At 33.1% G+C, this 17,947-nt stretch overlaps 1 protein-coding gene, 1 long non-coding RNA gene and 1 pseudogene across 2 annotated transcripts; 2 read left to right on the top strand and 1 right to left on the bottom strand.

The window, feature by feature from the left end:
* The first annotated feature begins 5,824 nt into the window (after positions 1-5,824).
* LOC120182423 lies at positions 5,825-8,280 on the top strand (annotated as a pseudogene).
* Positions 8,281-10,208: 1,928 nt separating this feature from the next.
* On the top strand, positions 10,209-11,239 carry LOC120182432. Its single transcript, XR_005521834.1, has 3 exons — positions 10,209-10,493; positions 10,636-10,737; positions 11,198-11,239. It is a non-coding gene; the product is annotated as an uncharacterized LOC120182432 (long non-coding RNA).
* On the bottom strand, positions 11,090-12,605 carry LOC120182431 (putative S-adenosyl-L-methionine-dependent methyltransferase Mjls_1072). The gene is made up of 2 exons (XM_039187408.1): positions 12,190-12,605; positions 11,090-11,788 (listed from the first exon to the last, which is right to left on the bottom strand). Exons 1-2 carry the CDS (start codon positions 12,569-12,571, stop codon positions 11,142-11,144), a joined length of 1,029 nt encoding a protein of 342 aa, XP_039043339.1. The 5' UTR covers positions 12,572-12,605; the 3' UTR covers positions 11,090-11,141.
* Between the last annotated feature and the right edge of the window lie 5,342 nt (positions 12,606-17,947).

Below are 17,947 nucleotides of genomic sequence, written 5' to 3'. Positions count from 1 at the left end.
GTTGTACAAGATGAAACTCTTTCATATTCATATGGTCCAAGAGCACAAAATATGATATGGATTGCTTTGGAGTTGAGCTGGAACATTATTGTCTCTCATTCACTCCACAATCTTGGATGAGTGAGAGGCTTGATATATCCGTCTTCTACAACATTCCATGCTCCCATGTCACTTGCTTGAATGAAATACGTCATCTTATTCTTCCAATAGGTATAGTTAGCTCCATTGAAGAAAGGAGGCTTGTTGACGGGCATCGAATCGAGACTGGAGTCGACATTTGAAGTAGAGGCTATTGATGACTTTATAATCGATATAATTCTTCCCGAATCGACTCATGAGGTGATTAAACCTTCAAATGAGTGAGGCTCTGATACCAATTGTTGAGTTAATCGATTGATAGAATCGGCCAAGATGGGGTGAATTGGCAATTAAATTTTGGTGGAAGCTTTTGCAGAAAATTGAAAGTAATTGCACATCGATTTAGAGTGGTTCGACTTTCTCAATCAAAATCTACGTCCACTACCTTAGCTATCCACACTAAGGATTTTCCAAAAAAATTCATTAATTTGTTCTTTCTTTTGAGGCAAAAGAGATAACCTTACAACTCCCTCAAGAATATACCCCAATTCTTGAGAACACTCTTTCTCAAAGAGAAGATTACAAATTTGCAAACTTACAAGGAAATCCTCATAAGGTAGATTGTTTGCACAATTTTAGAACAAAGAAAAGAACACTAAAAAATGAATACAATTGAGTACAAGTAGTGTTCTTGAAAACAAAATGAATATTGAATGAAAAATAGGCTTGGAATGCTCAAACTTCAAGTTTGATGCTTTCTCTTTGATTCTCTCTTAATAATTGTTGATTGTTGTTTCTTGTTATTGATAAATGGCTTTTAAGCTTGTTTAAATACACTTTCAAATGATTCTGAACATTGGGGATGCTTAGTGGAGTCAATATAACCGTTTAAGTGTGAAAACAATTAATAAATTCAGTTGGGAGCGTCAGTGCATCGATACATACCCATGGTGCATCGGTGCATCAGTGTAAAATTCAAATATTTTGACCGTTGAACCCTTAGTACATCGGTGCACTAAGAGTGCATCGATGCATCAAGTGCATTCGATGTTTCAAAATAGCCAGAGTACATCGATGCATGGCTGGTGCATCGATGCATCAAATGCATTCGATGTTTTCATAAAATCCTCAGTGCATCGGTGCATGATATGTGCATCGATGCATGAAATGCATTCGATGTTCAATTTATTTCATGGTGCATCGATGCATGGATTGGTGCATCACTTTGATAAATTAATTTTAGGCTTGATTTTGGTTCAAAATACTTTATGAAAATTGTTTCAAAAATAGTTTAAGTATAAAACACAATTTTACATATTTAGTAAGGTTTGAATTTGATCTTGAAAGACTTGGAGTAATAATTTGATATTTGATTAATTAAATCAAATATACTTAGAAAATCATTTGTAAAATCTTAAAATTCATTTAAACTTAATTTGTATATCGAAACACAAAAATGTTTTCAACAAATTTAATATAGTTATCCAATATGGGACCCCAAAAGGTAGCAATACTCTCAACACTTTTGCTGTTGGCATCCAACGCCTGTTGCTACAATTACGCAACAATCATTATTAATTTACCGTCTATAGCACTACTTTTCAACATTTATTAATTTAACTCACCGCTAAGTGGTATGGAATGTAACCAATCCTCTGGAGTGACTTTGTTTGAATCGTAGCATACTGTCCAGGCGAGCAAATCAATAACCTAACAAAATTAATTACACAATCAGAACATATTCAATAGGTTTTAACATTTTGTACTTTCTGCTTACCACACCGCTAACCCATTCCATAGGCTTCAACGTTGCAACGTCGTATACACTAGCGAATTGATTTCCCATTGAGATTACAGAATATCTGTATGAATCATTAGGATTAATATGTTATCATGAAATATTTAAATATCACTCACAGAGCAATATATTTCACTTACCCCAATTCTAACCCACTATTCCATAAATAATCACAAATTACAGCTTCGATGTCATCAATTCCGCTTGGAATATCCGCTTTTTCAACCTACAATTTTGCATACAAATTTTTGTCACAACAACATGATAAAGATCAAATTAAGTTTTTTTATTCAACTTACCTTCTGCTTCTTCTTCTGGGGTGCAGGATATTCCGAATCCAAATCTGCATCTATAACACTCTCCGGTGTATAGATGACATCGACATCCTTCCTCCTCATTTCTTCCATCTTTTCATCTTCCTCCTTCAACTTTTATTCTTCATATTTTTTCAGTTCATCGTATTTTTTCTCTACATAGCTCTTCATCTCTTTTATTTCACCCTTCAATTTTTCTCCTCCATCCAAGTATTGATCAACCACCCCCGTAAGTTCACTCCTCAATTCCACAATCTCCTTCACCACTCCATTAAATTTTTCACCTGTCACCATCTTAAGATCACCCCTTAACACTTCAACTTCTTTCACCACTTCACCCCTCAACACCTTTACTTCTTTCACCACTCCATCTATTTTTCCTTCCATTTCCCCCTTATGTCTCTCAAGTGTATCTTTGACTCTCTCAAGTTTCTCTTCGACTCTCTCAAGTTTCTCTTCGACTCTTGATTATCTTTGCAAGATATCAAATTGGATTTTTTTGATATCAACCAATTCAGACATTAAAATGTCGAAGTTACTCTGTTTTTCCTCACCGTCATCCCCCAATACAACCATCTCTTCTTTCTTCTCCTCTGCCTCCACTGCTTCCTCTACCTCATTGCCAATAACCTTCAAAATTAAATTACAATATTAAGACATTGATTATATTCTTAATATTATTTAATTACATTTATTACCCTTTCTTACTTCCTCGGTCTATCCAACTTCAACTTCGACATCACTCTAACCACCTCTTCCTTCCCTCATGCACGATGCGTGCCACTCCGGTTCTTTTATAAGCCGAAACTGCCTCACAGCCCGACAAAAATCGAACAGTGCAACCTGCATTTATAATAAAAATTTATAATTTTATATAATAACTATACTATCATTTTATATAAAAACACAAAAAAGTTCTTCAAGTCATTTACCTCTAAGATTGCTATGCACCCTTTGAGGTATCTCTGGTTTCCCTTTTTAAAGGTGATTATTGATTCAATCAATCTCGAATGGACATATTCAGCCCAACTGAATTCACCCTTCAAGCCTTCATCGCAAATGAGCTTCATATAGTCCTTGTTCGTTGACGTATCACCCGTTGGACAAAGAAAGATACTGGTAAGGTACAATAGAACTCTGGCCTTCAGCTCATCCCCCCGTAAGATCCACTTTTGATTTCCTCTTCAAGTTCAGCATATGTCACCTTCTGCTTCAAACCATATTTGGAGGCAAGTGCTTTCCAGTTCTTACTCTTACAGACTTCTACAACACTTTTGCCTTCATTTTCTACCCCCAATACGGCTGCAGCACATGGGATCCCGAGAGGAAATGAAAAATCACCATACTTAGCAATACATTGTTTGACATCAAATTACGCCATCAAGGATCGACACAATTCCCTCTGAATAGGTCGATCCCTTACTCCTACGAACGATCTAAACCCTATTTCTCCCAGCACATTCAACTGACCCTTCTCCTTAATGTGTTTAATTAATGAATTCACCCTTTTAATGTTGCACCTTGTCGACACTTCCTAATTTTTTTAACAATATATAATGTTATAGTTCTTATATATTTTGTATCAACGTATTTACAAGTTTAATGAATACCTTATTTTCATGTGCTTTCCTCTGTTCTTTGTATTCTTTACTATCATTCCTTGACTGTGTGATGTAAGGTTCTTTTTTCAGCATCACTCATCGAATTCCATTTGGACCTCACATCTTTTGTCACCTAATATTAAGCATAAACGTTTCTTAATCAATACATTAACACTAAATAATACTCAATCTCAATTTCATTTTACATACCGAACCGCTCTGTGTGCTATCTTCCTTCATCCTATTGCATTCGGCCATACTATCAACATTTAAAATTTGTAATCAATTTAAAGTTCTTAAATACTTTAATCCAATTATCATTTCAACAATAATAACAAAAAGACATTGATACTTACTAGAAGTACATATATCTACCATTTGGTTGCTTTCGAGTCTCGGCCTCAATTTCAAAGTCATCTACGCCACCAACAATTTTTCCACCCATTGACTCTATTTTTCCTTTATATATCAGTTTACGCAAATCAAATCAAATACTTGTTACATACACTTTATTCAATATACAAATATAGATAACTACTCTTGTGGTAAAACGGTTTTCTTCAAAAGAATTTGAATGGCCACTACAAAATGTGTTGGCATATTTATACAACCTATAATATCATTTTCTACCTATAATATTTAATAAAAGTATCGACATTTATATTTTACCTTGAATATCACTTTCTACCTGTAATCGGTCCCAAATGCTTCTTTACTCCAAAATCCCAAACAACACATAAAAACCCTATTTCCAATTACTGTAATAATTAAAAACTAGGGTTTCGACAACATACTTTTCGATTCAACTACAGCAACAAACAAACAAACTTCGCTTTAGAAACACCTTCTGAAATGCAGCAACAATTACGCTTCGATTTCAAAAACTTGTCTGTTCTATCTATTTTCAGAGCATATTTAGCTATGGCCTTTATATTTTTATCGGATATGTTATTTATATTTAATCGATACAACTACCAAAGTGTCGATACTTTTATGTCAGGTGTCGATACTTTCGAAAGGATAATTACCTATTTCTTTGAAAGTATCGATAATTTATTACACGTACTTATTAAAGTATCGACACTTTCAATATATCCGGTAGCGCTTTACCGGTTTTATCATTTTGATACCGGTTTTATCATATATTTACCTGTTATATCGTTGTGGATCGATACATTTTTATAAAATATCGACACTTTATAGGCGCTAAAACTGCTTCTCTTTTAAATTCACAAAGTGTCGATATTTATATTAAAGTACCGACACTTTAAAAATATATGGTAGCGCTTTACCAATTTTATCATTTCAATACCGGTTTTGTCATATTTTTACCTGTTATATCGTTGTGGATCGATATATTTTTATAAAGTATTGACACTTTATAGGCGTTAAAACTACTTTTCTTTTAAATTCACAAAGTGTCGATCATTATATTAAAGTATCGACACGTTCAATATATCTGGTAGGACTTTACCGGTATTGTCTTCTAGTGACCGGTTTTATTATATTTTTACCTATTATATTGATATGGATCGATACATTTTTAATTTGGATTGACACAAACCGACAAGTTAAGTTTGCCGGTTGCCAAATTTTTTAATATTTCTTCATGACTTAAACCTACTACATTATTATTACTCAATATTTCCGGTAGCGCTAAATCGAATTTGTTAAATATCTTTTAATGTATCCAGTAACGCCGTATATTAACACGCATTTCCTGAGACAATCCAAAACATAAGGGAGGGGATCTAACCTAGGCAAAGGCCATAAAATGTCACAACCTTTGCCGTTAGACTAAACTTCTTATTTGGTTAAATAATGAACTAAATGATATTTAATAGATACTCTATTTAAATTTAATGGAAAAAATTAAAACACTTGTTTAATGGAAAAAATTAAAACACTTGTTTAATGGAAAATTGAGATTAAGATTTTCTCTTCTTTTTAATTGTATTTGCAAGGGCTGGGGACTTGGGAAGAACTGGATACTACATCTAAAAGGGGGGAAAACTTTAGTGTTTGAGTTGTTTAGACGGGTTGGATCTGAACTCTCGGTTTATCAAAAAAATGGTTAGGGATTGACGGATGAGATCTAGAGAGAGCGATGGAGACAGCGCTAGATGGACACACGGACCACACGGCGGCTCGGACCTTGACACTTGACGGTGCAGTGAAGTGTGTTCAAGGCCGACTCCCGTCGTCTAGTCTCTTGGAAAAATTTTAGAATCTTGAATACATTTCCATAGCTAGCACAAGGGTTTCATCCCTAGAACAGTTTCATCGTCTACGAAATCTCCAGAAGCTTATCCTTTATGACAACATAATAGCCGGTGGACTTGAGTTCCTCGTTGAAGCTGGCCTTGATTCGCTTCCAGACCTCGACTTGTCCAACAATCAGATTCAATATATTGAGGATCTTGCCCCGCTTGCTCAGCTTAAGCTTGTTTCGTTTGACCTTTATCATTGTTTAGTTACTAGAGTTGAGGATTATCGTTCTATAGTTTTTGGTTTGATTAAATCGTTGAAATATTTGGATAAAATGGACGCTGAGGGGAATGAAAGGCCGGAATTGGATGAGGAGGATGAAGATGAAGAGGATCCAGGGAGTGGGGAAATCGATGGAGAGGATCGGCCCAACAGAATGAATAATGGGCATAGTAAATAAGAGGAATGTACTGCTGATGACGATAAAGATGATGATGATGACAGTGATGCTGATGAAGAAGAGACTGAAATTGATAAAAGAGTAAATATGTAGAACCATGAGGCCAACATGTTTCGTATAAGCTTTGATCTCGTTTCTCAAAATTCTGTCCGACTCGCTTTTCTCGCGTTCGGTTCAAATTCAAATTTCTCTCATGCATCCCTCTGCGATTATCTCCAAAGGTAGCAGTAGTAATAATAATGATAATAATCTTTATTTTGATTTTCGATCTCGCAAGTGCTGTATGTAAACACTTTACTGAATTCTTTCACTTTGCTTTAGATGTCAGGTTTTGAAACGATTTCATTATCTTTTAGATACCGTTTGGTTAAGAACGATTCGTGGTTTGATTTCCTTATTTACTAGTTCATTAAATGGCTTTTGTGTCGAGTTTTGAGAATTTCTTTTGCTTTCCTTTCTGATCTGAATATTCCTCCAATGAACTATTCTAGATCTATTGTTTATATTTGATTTTAAAAGAAATTTCTCGATGAGGTTTATGGAAATTTCTTCATGGCATTGATTTTTCGCACCTCTGCCTTCAGATCTATTTGATTTGTTGAATTTGAGTATTGATGTATATTTTAGTTTTCTTTGTTTTTTGGTTGGATAGAAGATGATATATGTGAATTTGCATTATATCCAAGGATCAACATGTAGAGAAGAGAAATGGGACTGACATTCACAAAGCTTTTCAGCCGGCTTTTTGCCAAGAAGGAGATGCGAATTTTGATGGTGGGCCTTGATGCAGCTGGTAAGACTACTATCTTGTACAAGCTCAACCTTGGAGAGATTATCACCACTATTACCACCATCAGTGAGCACTCTTATTCCAAATCCTTATTCTTTTTTTTAATCTATGGTTTAGGTGATTATTTCTAAATTTATATTAGCACTGTGTCAATTCTTCTATTCCTATGATTGTTTGCCCTTCATTTGGAAAATGTATGTCGTCAATTTTCATGTACTCCATGGCAAAGACTAGCTTGCAAAGCAGGTAACACCTCTCTCTATTTCTTGTCTTTCTTTTTAGAATTTAGTGTTTTTGGTCCTATGGGACTTATAGTTGCACCGAGTGCTGGATTTCATTCCAAGATGGGATTACTTGGCAAGTTGAGCTTGTGATCCAATAAGATGCCTAACTATGTTTATTCCATCATTAATGTTTTTGTAAGAGCTTTGAACTTGAAAGTCCTCTAAACAAAACTTTTACTAACCAAATGCAACCAAAATAATCTCTACAGCCAAAGTGATGAAATAGCATGAATATGCAAAGATCTTTCTTGGGTGTAATCATAAGATAGTAAGAAACACTGTTTGATTAATCTATATAGTTCCCTATCATGCTCTAAGATCAAGGACTTGGCAGAAATCTGTCGTTGGGTTTGAAAAACTAGAAACTGCTTACTAGCTACCTAGATTCATATAAGAACTTATAATCATAGGAACTGAAACTGATTTTCCCCAGCATTGGAATGGATGGGAGTTTTAGGTCCATATAGTGTGATGAACTATAGTTTATCTAAACTTTTTGTGCCCCTCTTTCCTTTTCTTGTTTTGTCCATCTGGCACATGAAAATAAATTTATGTTTTGTCTATTATACAGTACAAGTATAGGGGCATAAAATTATTATAGATGATGATCAAGATGACGAGGATGACGATGATGAGAATGCTTCAGATGAGGAAATTCATGATGATGATGACGATGGAGAGGAAGAAGAAGAAGATGTTGTGGAAGGTCATGAGATTGGGGGTAGTGATGACGAGGGGAAAGTATAAACAAGTGTTTTAATTTTTCCATTAAATTTAAATAGTGTATCTATTAAATGTCATTTAGTTCATTATTTAACCAAATAAAGAGCTTGGTTTAATGGAAAAGGTTCTGCCATTCCATAGCCTTTGCCTAGGTTTGATTCCTCTCCCTTGTGTTTCTCCTTTTAATAGTTGCTTTAAACAAACACCAATTAGAGAGTGACACGTGTCATTCTTTGATTGGTCATATATAAATTAATATAAATAATATTAATCATAAAATTATTTATTTTATTTTTAAAAATTCTGACGTGGCAGAGCCATGTCAGCATGATATCCGACATGGACATGTCACGTTAGCTTCCACGCCATGTGTGCTTGCTCCGTCAGCATTTGGTGTTGACCGTTAGTTGACTGACGGTTTTCATCCATCAAGGGTGATTTTTGACCCAAAGTTAAATGTTCAGTGGTTAAATGTTCAAAAAAAATAATGCAAACAAGTTTGACAATACTGTCAAACGTTAGGGTTATTTTGTTGTATTATTCTTATATATATATATATATATATTAAAATTGATTTAATTTTTCCTCAACTTTTAAAATAAATGCAATTCAGTCCATTTTTATATTAATTTTAGTTTCATATTTTACAATTATTTTGGATTTGGTCCCTACATGTGTAATTTATTTAAATTTAAATTTGTAATTTCATATTTGTTCAATTTAGTTCTTAAAATTATATTTGTATAAGAAATATGCCCATACTTATTTATATTTTTTTAATTTACTTCAATCTAGTCGTTAAAATTATATTTGTATATGAAATTGGCAATACTTATTTATATTTTGATTTGATGGCTCATACATTCATGTTGTTTGATTTATTTAAATTTTTGTATGTAATTTCTTGTTTGTTCAATTTAGTCTTTAAAATTATATTTTTATTAAAATTGACTCATAATTATTTATATTTTTTTGTAATTTACTCCAAATCATATACAATTAAAAATTAAAATTCGTCGATCATGAAAGAAGAAAAATAATTAACCCAAAAATGACCCGACCTGAAGTCAATTCGTACCTGGTAAGATCCGACTTGAATTTTCTCTGTCAATAATGTGACCCGATCTGAATTCCATCCGACCTGAATTCCATCCGAACTTGAATTAACCTTGAATTTAACTAATTTGGAACTGAACAGTTTTGACCTGAATTGGGATCAATCCGAACATAATCCGATACGAACCTGAACTGAATCTGATGGTAAAATCAACCTGAAAATGACCCGAATTGATTTGACTTGAAACAGACCTGATCTGAGTTAAACCAACAAATTGATCTGACACAACCTATATTTGATTTGACATGACTTAAGAGGAACCTACTGAAACTTGAACGATAACCTGATTTTACCGCCCTAATTTTGTCTTACTGGAGAAAGTCCACCTTATAGAAATCTTGAATTCAATGATGATTATAGGTGAAGAAAATAAGTGAAATTCATCTTTTAAAAATTTTAAATTTTCATATATTTTAAAAATATTTATATTTTATATTGATTATTTGATTCGTCTTCTAAATTTTATAAATTTAATATTTTTTAAAATTTTATAAATTTATCCTCTAACATAAAATGTACATCTTTATTTAAATATGCATAATTCTACCTCACAAACAGCTTTTGACAATGATTTTGGCTATGAGCGTCTCCCACGCAGAAAATACATGAATGCGTAAGTGGCTAAAGTTGACAATAATGACGACTGAGATACGAATAGACAGAGAGAGGCAGCTGAGAATAATTGTTTTTTTTCAAAACAATAAAATAAATTATTATAAATTTAAGATAATTTTTTTATATTTATTAATAATTTAACTTTACTTTTAAAATTTTATAAGTTTATCACTATTAAAATTTTAGAAATTTCCCGTCTCGGTCCTTGAGTTGAGGGAAAGTAATGTGAATGAAGTTGCAACAATGGAATGAGATGGTGCTTCTCCTAAAGAGCTTATTTTATGAGCTTATCCGTGAGAGCTTTACGCAATCCCATGCACTGTTCATCGTCCCTACCCGCAAAGTAAAGATACAAAACCACATCTTATCTAACCTAGTGCCGACTGCCGACAATTGAATCAACATACTTCCAGGCAGCTTCCGACGCATACACAGCGCAGATCTCGAAAACCACTGTTTTTTACCCAGGGAACAAGATGAACATGGTGACAGAAACTTGGATAAAGTAGGTAGAGTAAAATATGTGGCTGCTTCCATTGTGCTTAGTTCGTTACATTTCTTTTTCTCTTCCGTTTTCTCTGCAATTATGCGAATATGTTCCTTGTGTTTCTTTGATCAATTTTAGTTGTTTCGATTCGTTTGAACAGTGGATAAATGAATCAACTAATCCAAGTAAGGTTTCGGAAGAAGCTCAAAAGCACTTCAAATCTGCCTCATGGGATTGCGTTCAAGCCAATGTGAAACTCGAGGTATATTCTATTCATTGTGTTTCTTCGATTAATTTAGATTTTTTTTCTATGATCCGGTTGTGGATCATCTCCAAGATTGGAACTTGGACTCTCTTTAACAGAAATTGTTTACGATCAATCAAAATATATGTTTACCAAAGGAAAAGAAATCAATATATAAGAGTCTTTTTGGTACAAACTACAAAGGAGGTTTAAAATGGTTGATCAATACGAGGTAGAAAAAATGGTTGAGCTAGTACTATGTGGTAGTATATGCTTATACAATTTAAAGATTCATCACTCATTATACAGCTAGAAAATCATGTTCCTGCTTGTGTTCAACCGAATTTTATATCCAATGAGCAATGCTATAAACAATGATTCATGCATCTATATCGTAACCACCAACTATGTTTGCGCATATGCTATGTGTTACATTGAGATGGTGCTTTCAAGGATACTGTTTGATTTGGTGAACCAGAAGCCTGCACCAAATATAAGCGACAGCATGGTGTTCCATTGTCCGGGTGAGTTTCTACTGACCTTGGCAAGTTTCGGAGCTTATTGAACAAATTCAATGGATCGTCCATGAGACCGAAATGTGCATCTGGGTCGCCTATTTGTGAAAGGTTAACATGAGAAAATCCTATAGATGGCAGGAGATGATCAGGCCAATCACTATAGAAATGGAAGGTAGAACTCGAGAGTTTCGTTGATGCTTTATTCATGAAGTCTGCTAAGAGAACTGTATGGGTGAGGGTACACTTTTCGCCTACGATCTTCAGTACTTGCATAGCTTGAGAATTTGAGAGGTAGTAGATGATACCTTCTAGAACCCATACTGTATTCTTTTCCGGCACAAACCCGGAGATCTGTAGCTTTTCGAACCAGTCAGTCTCTCTAATATCAGCTGCTACTCTTCTTAAGGACTTTGCCATCAACTGAAGATGTTCGGTGGAATCCAGAGCCTCCTCAAGAAGAGCAGCTTTCACTTGCAGGACTTCGGGGAAGTCTACTTCAAACACATCACTTTCCTTCAAGCAGCTTAAACGATATGCCCTAGAGTCCATTCCTGCAAATGATGATCATACATTCTTATTGTAAAACATGACCAGTGGTTTAGAATTGTAATGTGTTCTACTCTTTTAATTTCCCTCTTCGTTAATTGGGAGCTTGTTCTGTTCTTCAGAATTGGGAAAAACTTGTCTGCTCCGGATGCAAGCCTACACCAGGTACATATTTCCAGTTTTTCATAGACTAAAATTAAACCGATAATCGTCTTGAAATTCGTTAAATTTTTAGTCATTAGTCTTGATGGTTGAGCAACCTAGTTCAGTAACTATCAATGTGACAGCAGGGTATAAAGGGATCACTGCCTTCTATAAACCAAGGCTATGAATCATTGGAGCTTATAACATGAATGCTGTAAGTATTGCAGAGTAAACATAGGGTAGAGTTCGAGTTATTACTGACCTGCACCAAGGAGAACAACTTGAGCTGCACCACCCAAGGAATCAAGAACAGCTTCAATCTTTGAATCAAACCAAAGGGTTCGAACAGCCAGGATCACTCCCGAAATTTCCCGAGCATTGTTGTGGCGATCTTTCTTGATCTTCTCATGAAGGTTTCTTAGGTATGTTTCTCCAGCAAGCACATGTGCAAGAGGGTCATGAATAACATCCTTCCACAGGGCTCTTCCGGCTGCCGTTTGGCATGCCGACTTCTTTAGGAAATCCCACTCATTCACAATCTTGGCATAGAGTTCTCGAGCTGTTTCCGTAAACAACAAGTGTGGGAGCTTTAGCTCGGGTTCATGGTCTTCGGGGAAGGCATTTCCTTGTTCAGAACGGTCCATACCAAAGAATAGGGGGAGTGGAGGAGATAATGCATGAAATATATATTAATAACAAAAAGGATCTTGGGAGAACCAAGAAGTGTTGGTGCAGGGGATAAGAAAAGAGAGCCACACATAAAAACTAACGTATAAGAAAATTGTTAAATCATACTAATATCTGGGGCTGCCTGCCTTGATTAAAAAGAAGGGAAGGAGTAGTCCACGACAGTGGCGAATGTACATGGTGTTGGTTATATATATAATTATGCAAACAAATATAATTAATTTTATTTGAATTTTAAATTTTAAATTAATTCAAATTCAATTGTTGAGATCATGGGAGTAGTTGAGAGTTTTTTTACTGATTTTTATCTTTATATTTTTACCTAAATACCCTTGATTTTTAGCTATGAAAGAAGGCTCTCTCCTTCATTTTCAACTCACTCATTTCTTTATTATCCTCTCTTATTCTATATTTTCTCTATTCACAAGCTTAGTGAAGTTTTTCCTTTTCGATGGCTTTTGATTTTTTTTATTCCAGTCGTATTTACTCAAGATAAAATAGTTTCCTTTCTTCCAAAAAGAGAAACACTATTCAGAGTTTTACTCCCTTATTTCGGATGTATGAAATTTAGAATATTATGTTAATCTTGGAGGAAACGTTCATTTTCGAGATTACACCAATTCGATTGAAATTGTTTCTAAGGCAGTGATTACGCAGCACAATGACTATATCATCTTTATTTTATTTATTATTTATGTTAGTCAATGCTAACATCTCATTTTGCAATAGCATCTTTTTACTAACAATTTAGAAGCAATTTATTACTACTGTCAAAAACGAACAAAGATATCACTGAACCAGGTTTTGACGAATTGGACTCTAAGCAACACAGGAAAAATAAAGGATGTTTATGACAATCGAAGAACAACTTAAGAAGAGCGTTTTGCAGCGTTGAATTGCAAACCATGATAGTGACGTTATTTGAGGATTGACTGCTAATTATTAGCATGAATTTGTTGGTTTTGAGGAATTTTAGGTTTATAAATCTTTTGAGTGTTTCATGCGATGGCCTTGGATGAAATATGGATTCAATATGGATTCAGGCGTCTTTAAAAGAGGAGAGAATATCATGCTCATGCCATCTATATTTAAAGGTCATTTATTTTAGTCCTTTATTTTTAATTTGTTTTCTTTTAAATCATGCCTGATAAATTCAATTCTCCCTTTCATCCAAAATTGATGATTAATGTTAAGAATCTTATTTTGTGATTTTCGAGAAGACGAATCTTCTGAAGAAGGTCATAAAAGGGACTTGAAAAGTCACCTAGAAACTTTGAGGCTAAGATTTTGAGAAAAATAATTAGGAGCGAGATCAAAAGAAATTGCATCACAAGTAGAATTTAAAAATTAAATTTTGAAGTATTGCATATCTGGATTCATGAGCAATAACACAATTTGATGAGAATAAAGGAATAAAGAATTAACAGATTTCAAAGAGATGGTAACTCAAAAAGATAAATGTCGCGGTAAAGTATAGAATCACTCTGATTGAAGTTGATAAGAAGCGAACATGAGCTAAAGGCGTGTTAAGGGTAAATAAGTGTGCTCGGTTGTTATATTTTAACCTACGAGGTCAGATTATTTAGACTTATTACCTTTTATCTATGTTAGTTGCCGTATGAAAATTGTTCATTCCTAATTATTGTATGCTTATGGATAAGAAAATATTAAGCATAGATTGTTATAAGATCTTTATATATGCTTAATTGAAATGTAGTATTATAGAATGAGAGTGCATGTCTAGGATTAGTTCTGGTAAAGACTTGATATTTAAGTGTGCCTAGTGCGCTACCTCTTTTTTTTTTGAGACCTACCTGGTGTACTATTCGTTTTTATGCTTAGTATTTCAAATCATAAAACACTATGATAAATTTACACTTTGTTTCTGAGAGAAAATGTTAAAAAAGTGAATTATGATAATCTTATTAAGATAAGACTTTTTGTCATAGTAGTTGAACTGTCAAACGGTCTATTTAAGGTCAATGTTTGACTAATGTGTATGAATAAGTGATAGACAATAATGTTACTAAAAACATTTGTAGCTATTAAATTTCTATTATCATACTCCTAGAATTGAGGAAGGAGAAGAAATTATCTATCTATAATATTCCTGATTATTGATTCATGTTTGAAGAATTAGTAAAAAGAAAAGACTAAAATTTCATTTTAAGAGAGTCACAAATGATATTTTTTTAAGGTTTTTTATAATTTGAAGACATTCATACTAATTATGTTCAGATTTTGAAAAATATAGATACGTGTAAACAATGTTATTATGATTTTATGTTTAAAATATAGTGTGAATTTACTCTAATTTATTTGACTAAAAATTGAAAGAGGATATTGTTTACATGTCTTGATATTATTAATTTAGATACCTTGAGGATAGAGAATGTGGGGCTAATTAGATATTCTTTACCCTATAAATATCTTTATATGTGGGGAGTCTAAAATGAATTATTTATTTAATGTATTGTGTTATGAAGTATATACATTCATAATTTATATGTATGAGTATGATACTTTAAATTGCATGAAACTAAGAGAATTTTAATCCTCTTAGAAATTATGGATGATATATGTGAAATCTTAATGTTAAAGATCACTAAAACTAATAAAAAAGGGCATTATTTGAGTATATGTCTTTTTACATAAGAAAAGTTTTAGTATTAAGATGATTCCTGAAATAATTCTCTTAGCATAAAATTTATAGAGTTAATGAAAATAATGTTTGAATGTTAAAACATTTTGAGAGTTTTTATACTTGACCTGGCATCCATAATATACCCACAATCCAATATTGGATATTGAAAGAAATCTTAAGCATTTTTTGGGAAATTAAAGTTTATAGTGACTTGTTAATTATAGTTTATTGAAAAATATCCTATACTCTTAAAAAGGATATTATGATTATGTAACTGACAATGCATCGATAAACTTCTTTTAGTGAGTATGTATTTATCTTGAGTAGGGCAGCTTTTGTGAAAACTTGTGAATTTTTTATTTTTGTTATTATGATTATTTTTAATAGCTCTATTGTGAAATATGAGATGCTAAGTCAAGACTTAGCAAGGCAAGATGTTGAATGCCTTGACAATCCTTTAAAGATAGATTTTTTTTATCTTTTTACGTGATTCGTATAAGTGATTTATAAATCAAGCGTACAATGAATAGAGAATGCATAAGTCTGTAAAGAAAAATGATAGTACATTGAGGTACAAGAGGATGGAAGATAATTTATATTAATCTCTTAACTTAAGAGGATAAATGAAAAGTGATTCAAGATTTGTCGGGGTGATAGGTTTTAAGCACATTTGGTAGAGGAATTCATGTTGGACACCCAACTTAGACTTCTAAGTTCAATGTAGTAAAACGAAGCCATGGAAAGACTCATAGTGTACATTCTTACATATCCCTATAGTAAATAAATGTACATGCATAAGGACGAGCTTTTGCTCTTAATGGATTTATAGCCCTTTTTGGTTGGTCTTAGTGAGAAGGACTTGATGAATCCACTAACGTGAAAGAATGAGCTTTACACTCTCAATGAATTCATAGCCCATGATTTGGGTGGTTCGAGTGAGACAGACTTGATGAATTCACTGGCTTGAGATGTTGAGTTTTACGCACTTAATGAGTTCATAGCTCAGGATTTGGGTGGTTCTTGTGAGACGGATTTGATGAATTCATCGATTTTGTTTTTAAAAAAATAGAGGTTTAGCTTTCTAAGTGCTCTTAATGATTTCATATCTATATTTGGGTGGTCTATATTGAGATATACTTGATGAAATCACCTATTTAAGTGTGAAGAACTAGTTAACTTCTATGAAAGGTATTTGATCGTCTTTCTAGAGCACTTATGAGCATCCCAAGGTATTATTTGGCAAATTTTTTGAACTACAACGGAACTCAAATAGATCTGAGATTAGTCATTTGTTATGAGTTAACCTTAATCTTAACAAGTTCAAAATTTGTTCACTTGTTAAAGAGAAGAATTACTTATTTAACAATGTACTAGTTCAAATCTAATAGATAAGCGACAAATTTGGCCATTACTATTTTGTTTTAATTCTTTTGTGGATCACTATTTCTTTGCATTAGTGGGGATTGATAGTTATATATATAATAATACAAATAAATATAATTAATTTTATTTGAATTTTAAATTTTAAATTAATTCAAAGTCAATGGTTGAGATTAGGACTGTAAATGAGACGAGACAGATCGCGAGCTACTTGAGATCGACTCGATCAAGACTCGATAAATACTCGGATCGAATGGACTCGACTAGAGCTCGAGCTCGACTCGAGTTCTTAACGAGCCGAAACGAGCTACTCCATATTCGACTTGAAAAGCTCACGAGCAGCTCGAAAATATAATATATTAAGATTTTATTTAAAAAAAAAAATTATTAATAATATTAATATTTATGTATTGATTTTTTTTAAAAAATACAGTAAGATTTCATGTATTTAAGGTTCATGTTCGAGTTTGAGTTTGAGGCTTCAATCGAGTTAAGTTTAAGATTTTTTTTCATTTGAGCCTTTTCGAGCTGCTCACGAGCTTCAGTTCAGGATTTCGAGTTCGAGTTGAGCTTGAAAATTTTAAGCACGAGTTTTCGAGTCGAGTTCTATTTCAGAGTTTTCGAATCGAGTTGAGCTCAACAATACTCGAGCTCAACTCGGCTCGTTTACACCCCTAGTTGAGATCATGAGAGGAGTTGAGATTTCGAGAGATTTTTGATGATTGTTCTCTTTACATTTTTACCTAAATACAATTGATTTCTAGCCATAAAAGAAGGCTTTCTCCTTCATTTTCAACTCACTCATTTCTCCGTTCTCCTCTCTTATTCTATATTTTCTCTCTTCATAAGCATAGTGAAGTTTTTCCTTTTCGATGGCTTTTGATATTTTTTTATTTTAGTAGTATTTACTCTGGATAAAATATTTTCCTTTCCTCCAAAAAGAACAACACTATTCAGAGTTTCACTTTCTTATTTCGAGTGTATGAAATTCAGAAGATTGTGTTAACCTTGGGGCAACGTCCATTTTCAGGATTACACTAATCTAGACGAAATGCTTCTAAGACAGTGATTATATGACATAATGATTATATCATCTTTATTTATTTATTTATTTATTATTTATGTTAGTTAATGCTAATATCTTATTTTACAGCAGTATCTTTTTACTAACACATACTATCCATAGTAGGCATGCACTTATTATGAAATTTAAATTTCTTTATACTAGATGTCTATTTTATTAATATGTACATTTATATAAAAATTTTATATTATTAATATATACATGTCTATTATAGAAAATATTTTT

Source organism: Hibiscus syriacus, unplaced genomic scaffold, assembly GCF_006381635.1.
Source record: "Hibiscus syriacus cultivar Baekdansim isolate YM2019G1 unplaced genomic scaffold, ASM638163v2 tig00112649_pilon, whole genome shotgun sequence".
Lineage (NCBI taxonomy): Eukaryota > Viridiplantae > Streptophyta > Magnoliopsida > Malvales > Malvaceae > Hibiscus > Hibiscus syriacus.
The sequence above is the reverse complement of the archived record's forward strand: the minus strand, read 5'-3'. Positions and strand labels throughout refer to the sequence as shown.

Excerpts from the sequence above, each read along its gene's own strand:
- LOC120182431 (XM_039187408.1), bottom strand. The coding sequence starts at position 12,571 with ATGGACCGTTCTGAACAAGGAAATGCCTTCCCCGAAGACCATGAACCC. Across the intron at positions 11,789-12,189 it reads AGTTGTTCTCCTTGGTGCAG|GAATGGACTCTAGGGCATAT; the intron begins GTCAGTAATAAC and ends CATCATTTGCAG.